This window comes from Rhinolophus hipposideros, assembly GCF_964194185.1.
Source record: "Rhinolophus hipposideros genome assembly, chromosome: 8".
NCBI classification, from domain to species: Eukaryota; Metazoa; Chordata; class Mammalia; order Chiroptera; family Rhinolophidae; genus Rhinolophus; species Rhinolophus hipposideros.
In genome coordinates, this window is record NC_138054.1 from 74,589,103 (window position 1) to 74,605,762 (window position 16,660).

The following is a 16,660-nucleotide window of genomic DNA, read 5'->3' on the forward strand; positions in this document are numbered from 1 at the left end:
CCCTAATGTAGCATGCCGTGGTTATTATCAGGCGTGGCTGATCATTGTAACCTACTTGGGTAGTGGGGGTGGGGGTGTATTGTTCTTTGGAGTCGGTGTTTCTCAGGAGCTGCCATGGCATTCTGAGGATTAGCGAGGATTGGGGCCCACTGTGTATGGGAATCACTCCATGACTTGTATGTGGGTGTTTTACATGTGCACCACTTTCGTCCCAATACTGGCTACCATTGGCTCACACCATTCATTTTAGCAATGCGAAATTTATTTATTTATTTATTATTTTTCATTTTAAACAGTTTCTATGGAAAGTAACCTCCCAGGGTGATCTGATCACAGATTCCTAACTGGGCAGGTCACAGTGGGAAGTCACGCCCCAGGCATGTAACTTTTTTTTTTTTTACTTTTTTTTTTTTTTTAAAGATTTTATTGGGGAAGGGGAACAGGACTTTATTGGGGAACAGTGTGTACTTCTAGGACTTTTTTCCAAGTCAAGTTGTCCTTTCAATCTTAGTTGTGGAGGATGCCGCTCAGCTTCCAGTTGTTGTCCTTTCAGTCTTAGTTGTGGAGGGCGCAGCTCAGCTCCAGGTCCAGTTGCAGTTGCTAGTTGCAGGGAGCGGAGCCCACAATCCCTTGTGGGAGTCGAGGAATCGAACTGGCAACCTTGTGGTTGAGAGGACGCACTCTAACCAACTGAGCCATCCAGGAGCTCAGTGGCAGCTCAGCTCGAGGTGCCATGTTCAATCTTAGTTGCAGGGTGCGCTGCCCATCATCCCTTGTGGGACTCGAGGAATCGAACTGGCAACCTTGTGGTTGAGAGCTCACTGGCCCATGTGGGAATCGAACTGGCAGCCTTTGGAGTTAGGAGCTTGGAGCTCTAACCACCTGCGCCACCGGGCCGGCCCCGCGAAACTGATTTTAGCGTGTTGTAGATATCACTCTGGTCTCGGTCTCTATGTCTTTGGACACTGGTCTCCTTAGTCTACTGTGGTAAATTCTCTTCCCATTCTTTGCCTGGGAAGCTTCTTACCTGGCATTCCCACCTGTAGAAAGCCTTGCTTTGCTAACCCTCCCCTATTCTTTCTCTGTTACTTACTGCTTTGTATTTATTTTCTCTCCCCACCAAGACTGAACTCTTTCAAAAAGGCAGACACTTTTGTTACATGACTCTGTGTGGCACAGTTGCTGTCACCATAGTGGGGTCATAAAGGTATGGTATTTGAACTTAGTGTTAGGACAAACTAAATGCCTTCCAAAGTAAATATTCTTTGGGAACAGATCCATCCAGTCATATTAATCTTGACTAAATATTACTGTAAGATTTCGCTTCTTATGTAGCATGTGACTAGCAATTATGAACTCAAGTGCTGTATAGAAGTCTGTATTATTTTCTTTAGAATTGTTCATATTTGAACATGGGCTGTGATGAGAACATATGTAGTATCTTTCTCCTGCCTGCCTTGGCCTTTGGGGGAGAAATCGAAAGCTCTACCTAGCAGAATTGAACCCTTATTAACTGTTTGCCAGGCATTGTGCTGAGTGCTTTTCTTTCATATGAGTTGTTACATGACGATTTTACAGATTAGGAATTGGGGACTCAGAGCTGTCTTGTTTGAGATCACACAATTTACATATTGTAGAGTTGGGGTTTGAACTAGCTCTAACTCAAAGCCCAGGCATGCACTTCAGTATACTATATATTAAGAATATCTGTGTGATCTTAAATTCTTTTCTGGACTTTCTTTCCTCTGCTAACTAACTTTTCTTCAAATAACTTACTACATGCTATTTGAAACGGAGAACTTGTCTAAAGTATGACATATTTGTCCTCACTGAGATCATAGTCTGGTGAAGAGAATCTTGCTTTTTGTACTGTCAGCTGAGCCAGACTGAAAATGACTTAAGTGCTTTCACACAGAACCGGAAATGTTAACTGCCCAAACTATGAAACTGCTTATTCTTAGGGAGTGTTAATTACACAGGAATTGAAACAGGCATCCTGATGAGTCAATCTTAAGTAATGATGCACCCTGGGGTATTTTCCTAAACTCAGTCATAGGCCACAAGACCAGGGAAAATAGTAGGAATGTCAGTTGAGAAAAATTAAAGGATATTTTAAAAATTTATGGTAACAGCAGTCTGTGCCCAATAGAGGTTTGCTTTGTTGGCTTTTGGGGGAGCCTTGGGAATATCATTGCAGATTTTAGCCCAGTCTTTTAAGATAGATGTGGCCACACCCTACTACCTGTTCCACCCATTTTGCAGGTAAGGAAACTAAGGCACAGGTAGGGTCTTCATTATGTTTTATCTTTCATTCTCTTAACTGCCCAAGATCACTCCTCTTTATAAACACGGGGCAGAAGAGTTTGGGGTTCAGTACTCTCTTTAACTTGGAGGTATGCTTTTTAGACTACTTAGGTTCTAATAAAAGTGTTAAACCATTGCTTATTACATTAAAATAGCTCAATTGTAACATTCCTTTTTTAAGCATACATAGTGTTTGCCAGTGGGCATCCTTATAAAGGGAACTTCTTGATCTTGGCTAAGCCTACAGATACTGAAAATACCAAATTAGAAATGTCAGAGCCATATTGGACAGTGGTCTAATTTGACTTGTATTTTAGAAGCTTAAAATGAAGAAACAAAACATGTACCAATTTATTTCACCTTATGTGAATGTTTCTATTGGATTAATGTCAAAATAGCTATATTTGAATCAGCTCTTTGGAACTCCATTGTAAGGTGTGGTTATTAAGTCACAAATATCTTGAACTCTGGGCTTTAAGAAAATTCTAATTGGAGATGTGTTTGAGCAGATGTGAGGAGCTGGCTTTGAGCCTTTGTCTTGGTTGGCAGATAGGCAGCCTTGATGTTTCTTGCCACCAACTTCAGAAAATGCAATGGTTTACATTTCTGCTCCACCCAGGGTGCTGTTCGGTATTGCACTGTTAACCTCTTGCCTACTCAGTGGTGGAGGCTGCAGCTGTAGCTTGTTGCTAAAGAAGGTGAACAGATAATTTAGTTTAAAGCAGAAAGCCGAGTTGTGTTTAGGAGACTCAGCAGATCTGTAATACGGTGCTGTATGTTTTGTTTCTCTTTTCAACTTTGACTTACATTTAAAATTTCATATGTCAATGTTTGAATGTAGTTGTGTTGAATGACTTTTGTTACTTTAAAAATAGAAATAGGAAAACCAATTTTCTTAGAGATGGAGCAGAGGAGGTTCAGTGGAGGGTGGTCTGGGTTTTGTTAGAAGACGGGTGGATTTTCATGCTTCTGGAGTTAATGAAGCACGAGGATCCCCGTCCCGAGTAATTACCTCAGGAGCCGTCTTTACCACTGAAAGCCGAGTACAACTTAATCATACAGACTCTCCATTTATTTCCCTTTTAACAACAAACTCGGGCAATGTCTTTCCCATGTCCTTTATTTCTTGGAAAAAGCTTGCCTTTGCCTTCTTCCTGACCGAGACTAATTCTTCCCCATATTTTTAAACTGACCCCTTCCTACTTCTACCAGTTGTGCTCCCTTTCAGTATCTCCAATATTTTATCCTTCACAAGCTTCTTCCTCTAGGGCTGAAATATTACTGACTTTAGAAGACTTCGTTTATGGGGATCATGTATAATGGTTTTTTTGAAAAAGAATTAATGATTAGCTAGAACGAACCAGTATATTCCTAATACTTTAAAGTAAGATCTGCTGATTTAGATGTAGGCTTTGGAAACGCTGAGCTGATTCTTACCAGTCTAAACTTTTCTTACCTTTCTCTTGCTACTTTTAGGCCCGGCTGTGGTCCCTCACCAGTATTACGGAGTTACTCCCTGGGGAGTCTACCCTGCCAGTCTTTTCCAACAGCAAGCTGCCGCTGCTGCTGCAGCAACAAATTCTGCTAATCAGCAGACTACCCCACAGGCTCAGCAAGGGCAGCAGCAGGTAAATGTTAATAAAATTTATCCCGAGTAAGAATTTTAGTTATCATATAATTAAAAGGTAACATTGGTCCAAATAGACGCACTGTGAGTGGTTGAGGGTGAGTTCCCTTTTGTGTTTGTATTGGAGTTCAGTCTCAGACTTAGCTGCTCTTACTGAATGCCTTTTATGTATCGGGTCCTTGGTCAGTGTAACTAGTTGAAATAATGATATTATGAATTTACATATGAGAGAACTGCTTAGGGAATAATCCAATTAAGGGTACATAGTTAGCAAGTGGCAAAGTGAATATTCGTACTGATAGTAAATTTTCTTTCTGCCCTTCTATAATTAACTGTCAAGCACCATTCTCAGATCACTTCTGGCTCTCTTACAAGTAGCTTGTCACCAAAGGGAAGGTACTTGATCTTCAGGCTGCATATTTATAACATCTGCCGTGTTTCCCTGAAAATAAGACCTAACCGGAAAACAAGCCCTAGCATGATTTTTCAGGATGACATCCCCTGAACATAAGCCCTAATGTGTCTTTTGGAGCAAAAATCAATATAAGACCTGGTCTTATTTTCGGTGAAACTCGATATTGGATTGGAAATAAATCTTAAGCCTATTATATCTGTTCTAACTTACAGTAAAACTGAGTATTTTTATTTTAAATGGCCAGTTTCTCCTGCTTCCTAGAACAACATCTGTTTATTGTTGAATGTTGTGGTGAATTGGAAAACTCAAAGAAAAAAATCGCATTTTGGTTTATGTCGGAAAAACCAGTATTAATGTTTGGTATCTGTCATTGTAGCATTATTTAATTAATTTGTTTTAATTGGGATTTTTTTTTTGTCCTTATGGTTTTACATCCTGTTTTTAAAGTTTCTCATGTTATTTAATGTTTATTTTAATAACATTTCCTAGCTACATTTAAATTTATCAAAGAGTATCTCATACTTTATTTTGACCGGTCCATTATTATTTGATACTTAGCAAATTTGTGGTGTTATAAATGAGACTGATGACTGTTTTTTGCGTAAGTCTGTGATATTTTTCATGGAATAAATTGCTAGAAATGGGTGTTTTTTTTTTGAGCAAATGATTATTGAGGCTTTTGATATGCGTTGTCAAATTAAAGGCAAAACACCTGCTCATCTGTGTACCGTGATTATGATCCAAACAAGAATCCTTTGCTTTTTATCAGTCTCACTGAGAGTATGTTTATTTTTTTTTATTTTTTTTATTTTCCACAAAATTATAGGAAAAACACAGGTCTTGAAATTACAGCTAGTTTTTTGGGTCAGTTTTCATATCCCCAACAAAACTGCAAGATAAACTGTTACTCTATTTTTACAGATAAAGAAATAAGAGGCTTTAGGTAAATTAAGTGTCTACACATCTCCTCTTGCCAATGTAGACAGTGTTGTTCGCCTTATGCTCGTTTAATAAATATTAATTGCTTGCTAGTGGTGTTTCTGTTAAATTTTGTATGAAATGGTACCAAGAATAATACATACCGGCGTCTAACTTTTATAAATAGCACTGATAATGAAAGTGATCTGATAAGCACTTTGCCTTTGAAAACATTGCAAAGTGCATTGTTTATACACTTTGGTAATTTTAACCTTGGTCTGTGGGGTTTGCATTTTTACTTGCTGTAGTATATAGATCGTGTGGAATACATTCTTCAGAGTATTCAGAATGAGAATGATTACCAGCATCTTGACAGCTGTGTTTCATTAATAAAAAAGTAGATCTTCTATCACAGTGGCAGGACTGGTATTCTGCACTGAAATGTCAGTGTTCCTGACTAATACTCATCTCCATTTAGATAGCCGTGTGTTTGTGGAATTGATGAGAGGAGAACTAGACACAGTCAGGTCAGAAGCCCCCGAAATCAAATCTGATGCACTCATTTGGGCCTTGACGAATGGGACTAGTGTTCCAGGGGAGAGAAAATGCTCTCATATTCCACAAAGAAAATGTCGCTGCTTTTGTGTGGGGGTCTTTTTTTTTTTTGGTCACAGATATTTTAATTATGTGGGTAAATTATCCCTGTTCATCCTATCTAAACCCTCTCCCGCACTCCATCACACTCTTTCTTCTTCACCCACTTTTTGCCAGAGCACTGACATTAATATTATTACAGAGTTTATTATCTGTCTCATTCACTAGAATAAAATCTCCAGGAGGGCAGAGGCTTTGTCTTGTACATTGCTTTATCCCCAGTACCTTCCAGATGGTAGGCATTATAAATATTTGATTAATGAATGTATCATAACTTTTATATGCTTTTGGCTGCTTTATAAAGGTAATACGGTTAAGAGTGGTAGAATGCAATTTCACTGTATGAAATGTTAATTGAATTTTTATCCTGACAGCCATGTCATATAAAACCGTTATAGGAAACATGTTTTACAACCGTCAATTTTTAAAAGTCAACCCAAGTTAAACACATGATGGGTCTTAGATACATCCAATGAGAAGAAAGTAGTTGATTTATTTCTATCTCCCAGGTTCTCCGTGGAGGAGCCAGCCAGCGTCCTTTGACCCCAAATCAAAACCAGCAGGGACAGCAGACAGATCCGCTGGTGGCAGCTGCAGCAGTGAATTCTGCCCTTGCTTTTGGACAAGGACTGGCTGCAGGCATGCCAGGTGAGCTGCATTGTTGTTCCTAACACTTGGAGGGAAGAAAAGGCTGCTTGTTGGGAGAGTGTCGAAGGAGAATGGGCAGAGCTTTTAGCTTCTTAGGCTTGTGATTGGGGAACTGGCAAGGATGACATACACTTGCCCTCACTTAGAACACAGTTCATTGATGAGAGCACCTAATTGTCCTGAGCCAGTCTTAGTCTTATATGCTGGAGATATGCAAATCCACACACATTGCTTTGAATACGCTGTTTTTGTTGGTGGTGATCTGTTTTCCCCCCTCAGGATTAAGGGTAGAAGGAGTGGCCAGGTCACTTTAGCATCATTCCAAGGCTTTAGTCTTTATGCTGATGTTTTTGAACAGCATTATTAGGAAGAAATTCCTGATATTCCTTATAGGGTCATCTGTTACTTTTCTAGGCTTTCTCCCAAACCAATAGCAGAGGTGCTGTGTAGCTGGCTACCTATGCTTGATACATATCTTGAATATATGTTCTTTTTGGCTCACTGCCACCTGGTCCTATTCTTTGTATGGACTGGATGTAGTTAGAGGTTCTTCCTTTGAAACAGGTCCTTATAAGACCTCAGTGTAAGTTTGTGGATCCTTACTGACCATAAAGCATAGTCAAATTAACTGATTCATTTATGAATTCAGTGAGTAAATTTAACTTACATCATTTGTTTTGTTAGTTACTAAGCACTTATGTTTTATTAAGAAGTCGCCTGTAATTTCTTGTATGGCCCAGTGGGATTTGGAGATTCCATCTCATATGGTATTTAAAGATCCTGTTAATTGAAGCCTGTCTGGTTTTCCCTGCTAACTTGCCGCATATTTGTACTTAGATTATTATGTGGTATAGAAGTACTATGATTGTTGTAATCATTCGTATCTTCTGTTACTTGTGTAGACAAGAAAACTTTAAAAATTTGTCAGTGTGTGGTTGCTGATGATAACCTTGGTTAGCGCTTTTAAGAGTATAGGTATGCTCGGTCGTGCCAAATTCCCTAACAGCTAAGGAGTGGATGGTAAATAACACTATCCCCTATTGTGCCAGATATCATGGATCTTTCACGTTCATCTTTTAGCTTAATCTTCACAAGAACTTTATTAGGCAGGTATTAGTATCCCCATTTTACAGGTGACCAACTGAATAACCAGAGATTCAGGGTCATATAGCTATTTAAGTGGTGACAGCTGCATATACATGTAGGTCTGTCTGTCCCCAAAGCAGACAGTTTGTGACTATTTACAATATTCTGGTACCCAGCTGACAGTTGTTAGTTTTATATATACTTATAATGTGTTGGCTTGATATTCCCAGGTTATCCGGTCTTGGCTCCTGCTGCTTACTATGACCAAACTGGTGCCCTTGTGGTGAATGCAGGAGCCAGAAATGGTCTTGGCGCTCCTGTACGACTTGTAGCTCCTGCCCCAGTCATCATTAGTTCCTCAGCCGCACAAGCAGGTGAGCTTATATCTTAGTGGATTCATGTCAGAGCTCTAAAAAGGGTAAGGAAGGCTGTTCTTAAAGTATGTTACAATGTACTTTATTCAAAATTCTCACTATAGCAGTTATACTCTATAATATTGCAAAGAGAACCAGGAACAACAAGTGACCTCGATAAATTTCTAATTCTGTTGATGGCATGTACCAGCTGGTTAGCAGCAAGGCTGTTCCACTGCGAACATAGGAAGTTAGATGACTAATACAAAATGGTACTGTTGGCAGAAATCCAGGGCTGATTTCACAGAAGTCCATGTCATTGTTTAAAAATGTAGGGGTTTTTGTTGTTATTTTTTGGTTGTTTTTGTGGGAGGTGGGTGTAGAGGAGGTGGAAGGGGAGTAGTGAGACATGGCAGAGCAGTTAATTTTGGTTGGGGGGGTAATAGATTTTTATTTTAAGATGTATAAAATTAGGAACTACAGTGGGAAGATCCAGAAGAAAGCAACATGCTTAAATATCTTAGGAATTTGAGGGACTTTAGTATTTGGTTGACATTGATTCTGGGAAAATGTCCTCAACATAGGTATTTGGGGAAGTAGTTGTATTTAAAATGGATACATTTGATATCTGTACCTATTTTAAACTACAAACTCTTTAAAGCACCAGCATAGTGAACTTGCTCCAGTGGTATTTTGACCTCAAATTGAAAGTAGAAATAGAACATAAAAGCTTCAGATGAAGGGATCAAAGATATTTGTATAGATCTTTACAACATTTGTGTCTACTTTGAAAAGATATGGCAGAATTAAAGGTTTTCAAAAAAGATAACAATGTACTTTGGAAATGTGGCCAATCCCTCTCATAGCCAAATGGTTTGCTTTCTTCTTTATAGCTGTTGCAGCGGCGGCAGCTTCAGCAAATGGAGCGGCTGGTGGTCTTGCTGGAACAACAAATGGACCATTTCGCCCTTTAGGAACCCAGCAGCCTCAGCCCCAGCCCCAGCAGCAGCCCAATAACAACCTGGCATCCAGCTCTTTCTATGGCAACAACTCTCTGAGCAGCAATTCCCAGAGCAGCTCCCTCTTCTCCCAGGGCTCTGCCCAGCCTGCCAACACATCCTTGGGATTTGGAAGTAGCAGTTCTCTTGGCGCCACCCTGGGATCAGCCCTTGGAGGGTTTGGAACAGCAGGTAGAAATCAGACTGATGTGCTGTTAAAACTGAATTTTAATTATTTTTACAATCTTTATGGACTACTGACAATGCAAGGACCCCTGGACAGATCCCACAGGCAGACCTGGAGCGAGCCCTGTGGGAATCCAGCCGTCCCACCTTATCTTTGGGATGATGGACTATTAAAATCAAGATACACAGTGGGGGCCTATTTTCAGGTTTACGCTTGTGTTGCTATTTTACATCTCATAGTTGATTTGTTTTGGGGATTAGTAAACCAGGGAGATTTGTGCAGGCACTGGGAAGAACGTAGAGGGAAGCACAGACCTATGGATGTTCGAAACAGGGACGACGACTTGCTCCAGACCACAGGGTAGTGGGCGCCACAATCTGCAGGCTTTAAAGAGGCACGAGTTTTCTCCCGTCTCGTAAGAAGGAAGGTAGATGTTGTGGAGAAGAGGGAGGGAGGAACTTAGACCAAGATATTTTTAATGTTTTGTTGGAAGAAAGTCGTAAGGTAAACAATGGGATAATTGCAATGTTTGTAAAACAGTGTGGTCTCAAAACAGAAGACATGTTTGAGAGAAAGTATCTTAAATTGGAATTGGCTTGACTGAACAAACCCATGGAGAAAACAGGCTTGCATGTGTAAGTCGTGTGTACGGGGCAATACCCCATTTACAAATCTATTTTCTATACTCCATTTTTTCTACTAGAACTTCTGGGTTGATGAAAGGCATTCTTTTTAGCCCATTTTTTGTCACCTTTTCCATAGCCTATGTAACCGTCAGAGCTTCTTAACCCACCCCCAGTCAATAATATCTGACACACAAGGAAGGTTAATTTAGCATATATATGTGATGGTTTACACAAAAGTTCCGTGTTCATCTGAGCCATGTCCTCTTTATTTATCTTACTTGTCCCTAGACCTGCCACATGAACAGTTAGGCTGTCTCTGCTGACAAATTTGCGGTGGTAAGGAGTCTGGATCCAAGTGTTAGGAACAGGTCCCTGGGCTTGTTCTTCGAAGAACAGGCCTGTTCTTATCTGCATTGTTTTAATTCCATTTTAGTTGCAAACTCCAACACTGGCAGTGGCTCCCGCCGTGACTCCCTGACTGGCAGCAGTGACCTTTATAAGAGGACATCGAGCAGCTTGACCCCCATTGGACACAGTTTTTATAACGGCCTTAGCTTCTCCTCCTCTCCTGGACCCGTGGGCATGCCTCTCCCTAGCCAGGGACCAGGACATTCACAGACGCCACCGCCTTCCCTCTCTTCACACGGATCCTCTTCAAGCTTAAACCTGGGTAAGAACCATTCCTCGAACCCACCGTGGACTCTAGAAATCTCCTGCCCCTGATGCCATTAGAAATCCTTTGCATAAGCAAAGGACGATTCCTTTATCCTAGAAGTGTCCTGGGTGTCCTGTGCCTTCCCTGAGTACCTCGTGTTGTTTAGGCTGTACTGAGATAGTCCAGCGGTTTGGGATTGATTAAAACCTGGATGGATGCATGCCATGTATGTTCACTTCAGCTTTCGTGTGAACGTCTTGTTCTTTGGCCGCGTGTGAGAATCTTTCATTATAGACACAGTTCAGATTCGTTTTAAGTAAAGCTGGAAAACACACATAGAGGAAAGAATGTATTCACCTAATATTACCACTGAAATAGCACTATGATTAATATTTTGATGTATTTTTCAGACTCTCCCACAATGCATACATTTAGTATCTTTTTCACATACAGCATTTCATTTTTAAAAATTTGCCAGGTTCTTAAAAAATATTTGCATATCCATTCTTAAACTACACAGTACGCTAATGAGTATAGATGTGTATTTCGCAGTTATATGTTTTGGTTGTTATATGTATGGGATTTTAAAAAAATGTTACCTTCCGAGAAAATGAGGAGGGAAAGGAGGATTCTGAAGCAGCAGGCTGTAAGAATGAAAAGACTTGTATTAGCACTTTGGGTGGCAAATTTCTAAATCTGTGAAGAGATAGGAGATGGGTGCACCACTCCCTTTCCCTGGTTATACTGAGTTTGGAATTTAAAGCACTGATTTAGTTCTTAGATGGAAAGTTGAGGCATCGAAGTAGAATAACCATATAATTTATCATGTAACCCAGGACTCTCTTGCGAGTGAATGGGAGTGTTACTAATTATTACTTTGTGGTGACAGCCCTAAGTCAAGACTGTCCTGGGAAAAATTGTCACGTGTGGCTACTTTGTCTGGAAGATTCTGTTGTTTTTTTAATCCTCTATTTGTTTTTTGTTTTGTTTTGTTTGTTTTTAATTCAGGCTTTTTTTTTTTTTTTTTTAGAGCAGTTTAGGTTCATAGCAAAATTGAGGGAAAAGTACCGAGGTGTCCTCTGTGCCTTCAGTCCCGCTCGTACGTAGCCTCCCATCCTCAGTGTCCCCGCCAAAGTGGTGCCTGTGTCACATTTGATGAACCTACACCGACACATCGTTGTCTCCAGAGTCTGTAGTTGACATGGATTTCTCTCCCTTTTTAACCAGCAAGATTAAAAGTGGCTTTATGCACTCAGAAATGAGGACAGACTGAAAATGAACAGCATGCTTTCCTTTGAAAAAATGAAGACTTGGAAATGATTTATAAAAATCATTTTTATAAAGACTTGAAAGAGATAGGATAATATAGTTATTATTCTAGAACTAAGAGTCTCTGAGAGCTAAGCTATCTCTGAGTTTGAGAGATTAGTTTTAAGGCAAAACTCTGTATCTATGTAAGTACATATACATCTGTATGTGTGTGTCCTGATATTTCACAAGGTTAGAGAACTATAGTTGTAGAACTCACTGTCTCCGGTTACATATGGGCATTATTTTAGACAGCTGTAGGGGCATGCCAGATTGGTTAGTTCATATTAGATAGCTAAGGGCATGGGGTACATTGCACAACAGTGCTTTCTAGTGACATCTGGCTTTTAAAGACTGAGGGTTAATGCAAAAACTAAGGGGTAGATGAAAGTCCCAGTTGCGTATGTAGATGGAAGGCACTAACATTTGTTGACTAGTTGTTGCCTGCTACTGTTAATCGTTTTGGGTGCTATACTCTGGAAGGTATAGGTGTTATGCCCATGGTACAGAAGTGAGGAAACTGACTTAAATATCTTGCCAAGGTCTTTTCATATCTGAACAGATTTAGAGTCAAACCTTTTCGACTCCAAAACATGCAGTATTAGTGTAGATTCTGTCACATGATATGCCCACCATGTCTTTTAAACCAGTGCATTATCAGATACGGAAATCGTAACTGTTAATTCCTTGGTTTAAACAGTTGAACTCATCAGTTGATACATACTGAGTACTAAACAAACTAAATCTGCAAAAAGAATTTTGTAAAGAGCCAGATAGTAAAATATTTTAGGCTTGTAGGTCAGGTGGTCTCTGAAGTGAATATTCAACTCTGTTGCTGAAAATAAAACTTTATTTACAAAAATGGGTGGCAGGCCAGATTTGTCCTTTGGGCTGTAGCTTGTCAACCCCTGAACTAAATGCTGTGGCTATTGGTCTTGGAAAATGGAGCTGGGAATATTACTTGCATGCATTGGTGCCTTTCCTCTTTCCAATATATCAGCAATTTAATGAAATACTTCCTTATTCTTAATTCATGGTTCCCCTGGGAAGTAGGAAATAACTATTGGTGAGAGTTATTTCTTATTTTAATGACTCTTGCTGTCTGCCTCGTTTTATTTTTAGTGTGTCTTCCCTGTTCTAAAAATTTTTACCTTGCATCTTAGTTGTACGTGTTTGCTTTGGACTAGCCTCACTGCATGTACTACATAAATTATACATATCATTCTGAGGAACTTGGTGTCCTGATTGGTGACAGCTTGGCCTCAGCTTAGTCTGTTTCCTGGAGAAAGGGCTTCTTGTGTGCTTTAGTCTTAAGCTGGAGAAAATAGAGGTGTGGTATTTGGTTTGTAGCGGTGTCTATACAGACAAAGGCCCTGAAGACTTTTTGGTGTAAGAAACTTAACGTTTCTTTAACCAGATAGATATTAGGCCACGTGTAATATAGCTTCTGCTATTATTCATTGTGTTCATTCATTGTATTAAGTACTCAAATGATGCTATTCTACACAGGGAAACTTAAACTCAGCATGGTTTCGTGAGTTTCATAATACCTCCAGCTAGTTAGGTGTTTGAAGGTACATTCTAGTCTATGTCTCTTATCCCAGGGTGGGTCTTTTCTCCATGGTACCATTTTCATGCTTCCAGTAATCAGACGTGTTAGGATACTCAAAAAACAATCAGGGGCCTGCTTGGTTATTTTTCTGTATTTGTTCACCAATCACTTATTGAGTGCCTCCTTAAGACCCTTGGGTGCTTTTTCCATTATCCATTATTTAAAAACCAAACTTTTTAAAAAAAATAACTTGATTGAGTTATATCTTACTGTAAAATTGTATCATAAGATTCACCCATTTCAAATGTATAATTCAATTTTGTTACTTTTTGAATTCATCATCATAGATTGGTTTTAGAATATTTTCACCCGCTCGGTAAGATTTCTCATGATCATTTACAATTAAATCCCATTCATATCCTTAGATCTACTTTCTGTTTTTAAATTTGCCTTTTCTGGACATTTCATATAAATGTAACCATGAACATGTGACCTCTTTTGTTTGGCTTCTTGCCCTTCACACAGTTCTGAGATTTCACACATAATGTAATGTGTGTCAGTAGTTTATTCCATTTTATCCTGAATTGTCTTCCATTTCATGGACATACCACATTTTGTCTAACCACTCAGTGGAAGGATGTTTGTTGGTTATAGTTTTTGGCTAGTAGAAATAATGCTGGTGTGAACTCGTGCACGCAACCTTTCTTAGGACATGTGTTTTCATTTCTCTAGAAGTAGAATTGCATGTTATTTTTATGTTAAACTTTTTGAGAAACTGCCAAACCATTTTCCAAGTTTGTGCCTCATTTTACGTTCCCACCAGTAGTGTCTGAGGATTTGGGTTTCTCTACATCCTCACCAACATTTGTTTTTGTCTTGTTTAATATAACTGTTCTAATGGTATGTCACTGTGGTTTTAATTTCCATTTCCCTAATGACTAATGATGTTGAACATCTTTTCATGTGCTTATTAATCATTCATACATCTTCGGTGAAACGTCTGCTCATATTTTTTGCCCAGTTTTTGATAATGAGTTGTCTTATTGAGTTGTAAGTGTTCTTTATATATTCTGGTTTTAAGTCCTTTGCCAGATAAAGCTTTGCATGCGTTTTCTTTTTTTCTTTCTTTTTCTTTTTTTGACTTTTATTAGCATTTATTTGATGCTGAATTTACTTCTGGGCCATAAGTTTTTGTTTCTAGAGTTTTTTTCTGGGAGATCTTTTTCTTCTGTGCAACCTCCTCTTCTGGTTTAGGAACAGTTTGTTCTTTTTCAGTGAGGATCTTCTCAATGTGGCAGGGGGAGCGCGTGTGGGGGTTAACCTGCTCAAGAGCTCTGCAAGTTCTGTGCCGCGTCGTGGCAGCTTTGTGCACCTGGCTGTGCTCTCTGACCAGAGTACATCTAAACCTTTCAGTGCTGCATTCCTCTCTGCATTTGTAAGCACGTGCAGCAGATATTCTGCACTCTTTTGGGGCCCCAACCCTGCGTCCAACCCCACTGTTTGACCTGGGCGCACCTCTCAACTCCACCATTGTAACAACGGAATGGCACACGTCGCTTCTGGAATGGGACGTCCTTTACGTGCTCGGTGGCTTTGCAGAGATGCAGACCCTTCAGGGCCTGGGCCATCATGAATGTTCTTAATGTGCACATGAAGATTTGAACTCGATGGGCAGGATTTTGTGGGGTTCTCTGGGTCAGGTGAACAGTGAACCATTTTTAGAGATCACCGCAGGCTGCTTCCAGGAAGAGGAGGCTCATTTTTTAAACGGTGTCTTTTGAAGTGTAGTACTTTTCGAATTTTGATGGGGTCCAGGTTATCATGCTTTCTGGTATAGAAATCTTTGGCCAGCTCAAGGTCTTAAAGATTTTCTCCTGCGTTTTGTACTAAAAGTTTAATTTTTAGTTCTTATATTTAAGTATATGATCCATTTTGAGTTAAATTTGTGTATCGTGTCAGGTGATGATTCATCTTTGCACGCATCATTTTCCCCCAGCCAAGCTTAGAAATGTTCAGTGTACGGGTCTTACCTGTGTTTTGTTAGATTTGTTCCAACGTGAGTGGTAGGTAGGTAGGTAGGTAGGTAGGTAGGTAGGTAGGTAGGTAATTTGTTATTCCGAATGGAATTGTATTCTAGTTTTATTTTTGGATTGCTTCTTGATTGTTTATAGAGATACAATTGATTTTTGTATAGTCTTATATTCTGCACATTTGCTGTACTTATTAGTTCTAATAGTTTGGGGGTGGATTCCTTAGGATTTTCTATATATAGGATCATGTCACCTATGAATAAAGACAGTTTCCCAGTCTTGATGCCTTTTATTTCTTTTTTCCCCTGATTTCACTGGTTAGATAGAATAGATGAGAGCCCACGTCCTTGCCTTGTTCCTGATCTGGGTAAAGGGTTCCTCTTCTACTTTGAAGTGTGCCCATTGTAGGTTTTTCATAGATGCCTTCTATCAGGTAAAGTTCCATTCTATTCCAAGTTTAAGAGTTTTGTCATGAATGGGTTTTGGATGTTGTTAAATGCTTTTTCTGTGTTTATTGATAACTATGTGATTTTTATCTTTTATTAATATGAATATGGTATGTTACATTAATTTTTTTTTGGATGTTAATTGCAGGGATAAATCCCACTTGGTCATGTTGGATTTGGTTTGTTAATAATATTTTTGTTGAGAATTTTTGCATCTGTATTCATGAAGGACATCTGTCATTTTCCTTTCTTGTGATGTCTTTGTTTGACTTGTTATGGTGATATTGACTTTATAATCCAGGTTGGAAATAAGTTCTATTTTTCTGGAAGAGTTTTTGAAGTATTGGTATTATTTCTTTAAATATTTGATAAAATTCAACGGGGAAGCCATCCTAGCCTGGGTGTTTACTTGTGGGAAGATTTTAAATTTCTGGTTCAGTTTCTTTAAATCTTATAGGTTCAGATCTTCCATTTCTTCTTGAATCAGTTTTGGTAGTTTGTGACTTTCTAGGAATTTGTTCATTTCATCTAAATTGTCAAACTTGTTGGCATAGGGTGGTGATTTTTTTAAAAGTGAAATATTCCTCCCACTTTCTCAGTTGTTCCATTCCATCTGTCACATACATAACTATACACACATGCAAGTGCATGATTAGTAGTACAAATAAATTTTTTATGACCCCGAGCAAGGCAGATGCTGCAAGTGTTTATTTTGTTTGCCTTAAGTATGTGTTATAGTTCTTAATTTAAAAGCATTCTTTTCATAATTATTAATATTATTAACAACTAGATCTGTAAATCCTCGTTTGTGGTTTATATGTGCGTTAGTGAAGCCTTTAGGTTCTCATCTATA

General features: G+C 39.1%; 1 protein-coding gene across 24 annotated transcripts in view; it reads left to right on the forward strand.

Annotated features, from left to right (window-relative positions):
* Nucleotides 1-16,660, forward strand: part of PUM1 (pumilio RNA binding family member 1) — a 110,918-nt gene that overhangs the window by 66,818 nt on the left and 27,440 nt on the right. For all 24 annotated transcript variants that reach the window (XM_081056188.1, XM_081056210.1, XM_081056198.1 and 21 more), the window contains 5 exons: nucleotides 3,781-3,932; nucleotides 6,428-6,566; nucleotides 7,883-8,026; nucleotides 8,899-9,195; nucleotides 10,250-10,486. In XM_081056188.1, the coding sequence (XP_080912314.1) occupies nucleotides 3,781-3,932; nucleotides 6,428-6,566; nucleotides 7,883-8,026; nucleotides 8,899-9,195; nucleotides 10,250-10,486 (969 nt within the window). The remainder of the gene's footprint in view (nucleotides 1-3,780; nucleotides 3,933-6,427; nucleotides 6,567-7,882; nucleotides 8,027-8,898; nucleotides 9,196-10,249; nucleotides 10,487-16,660) is intronic.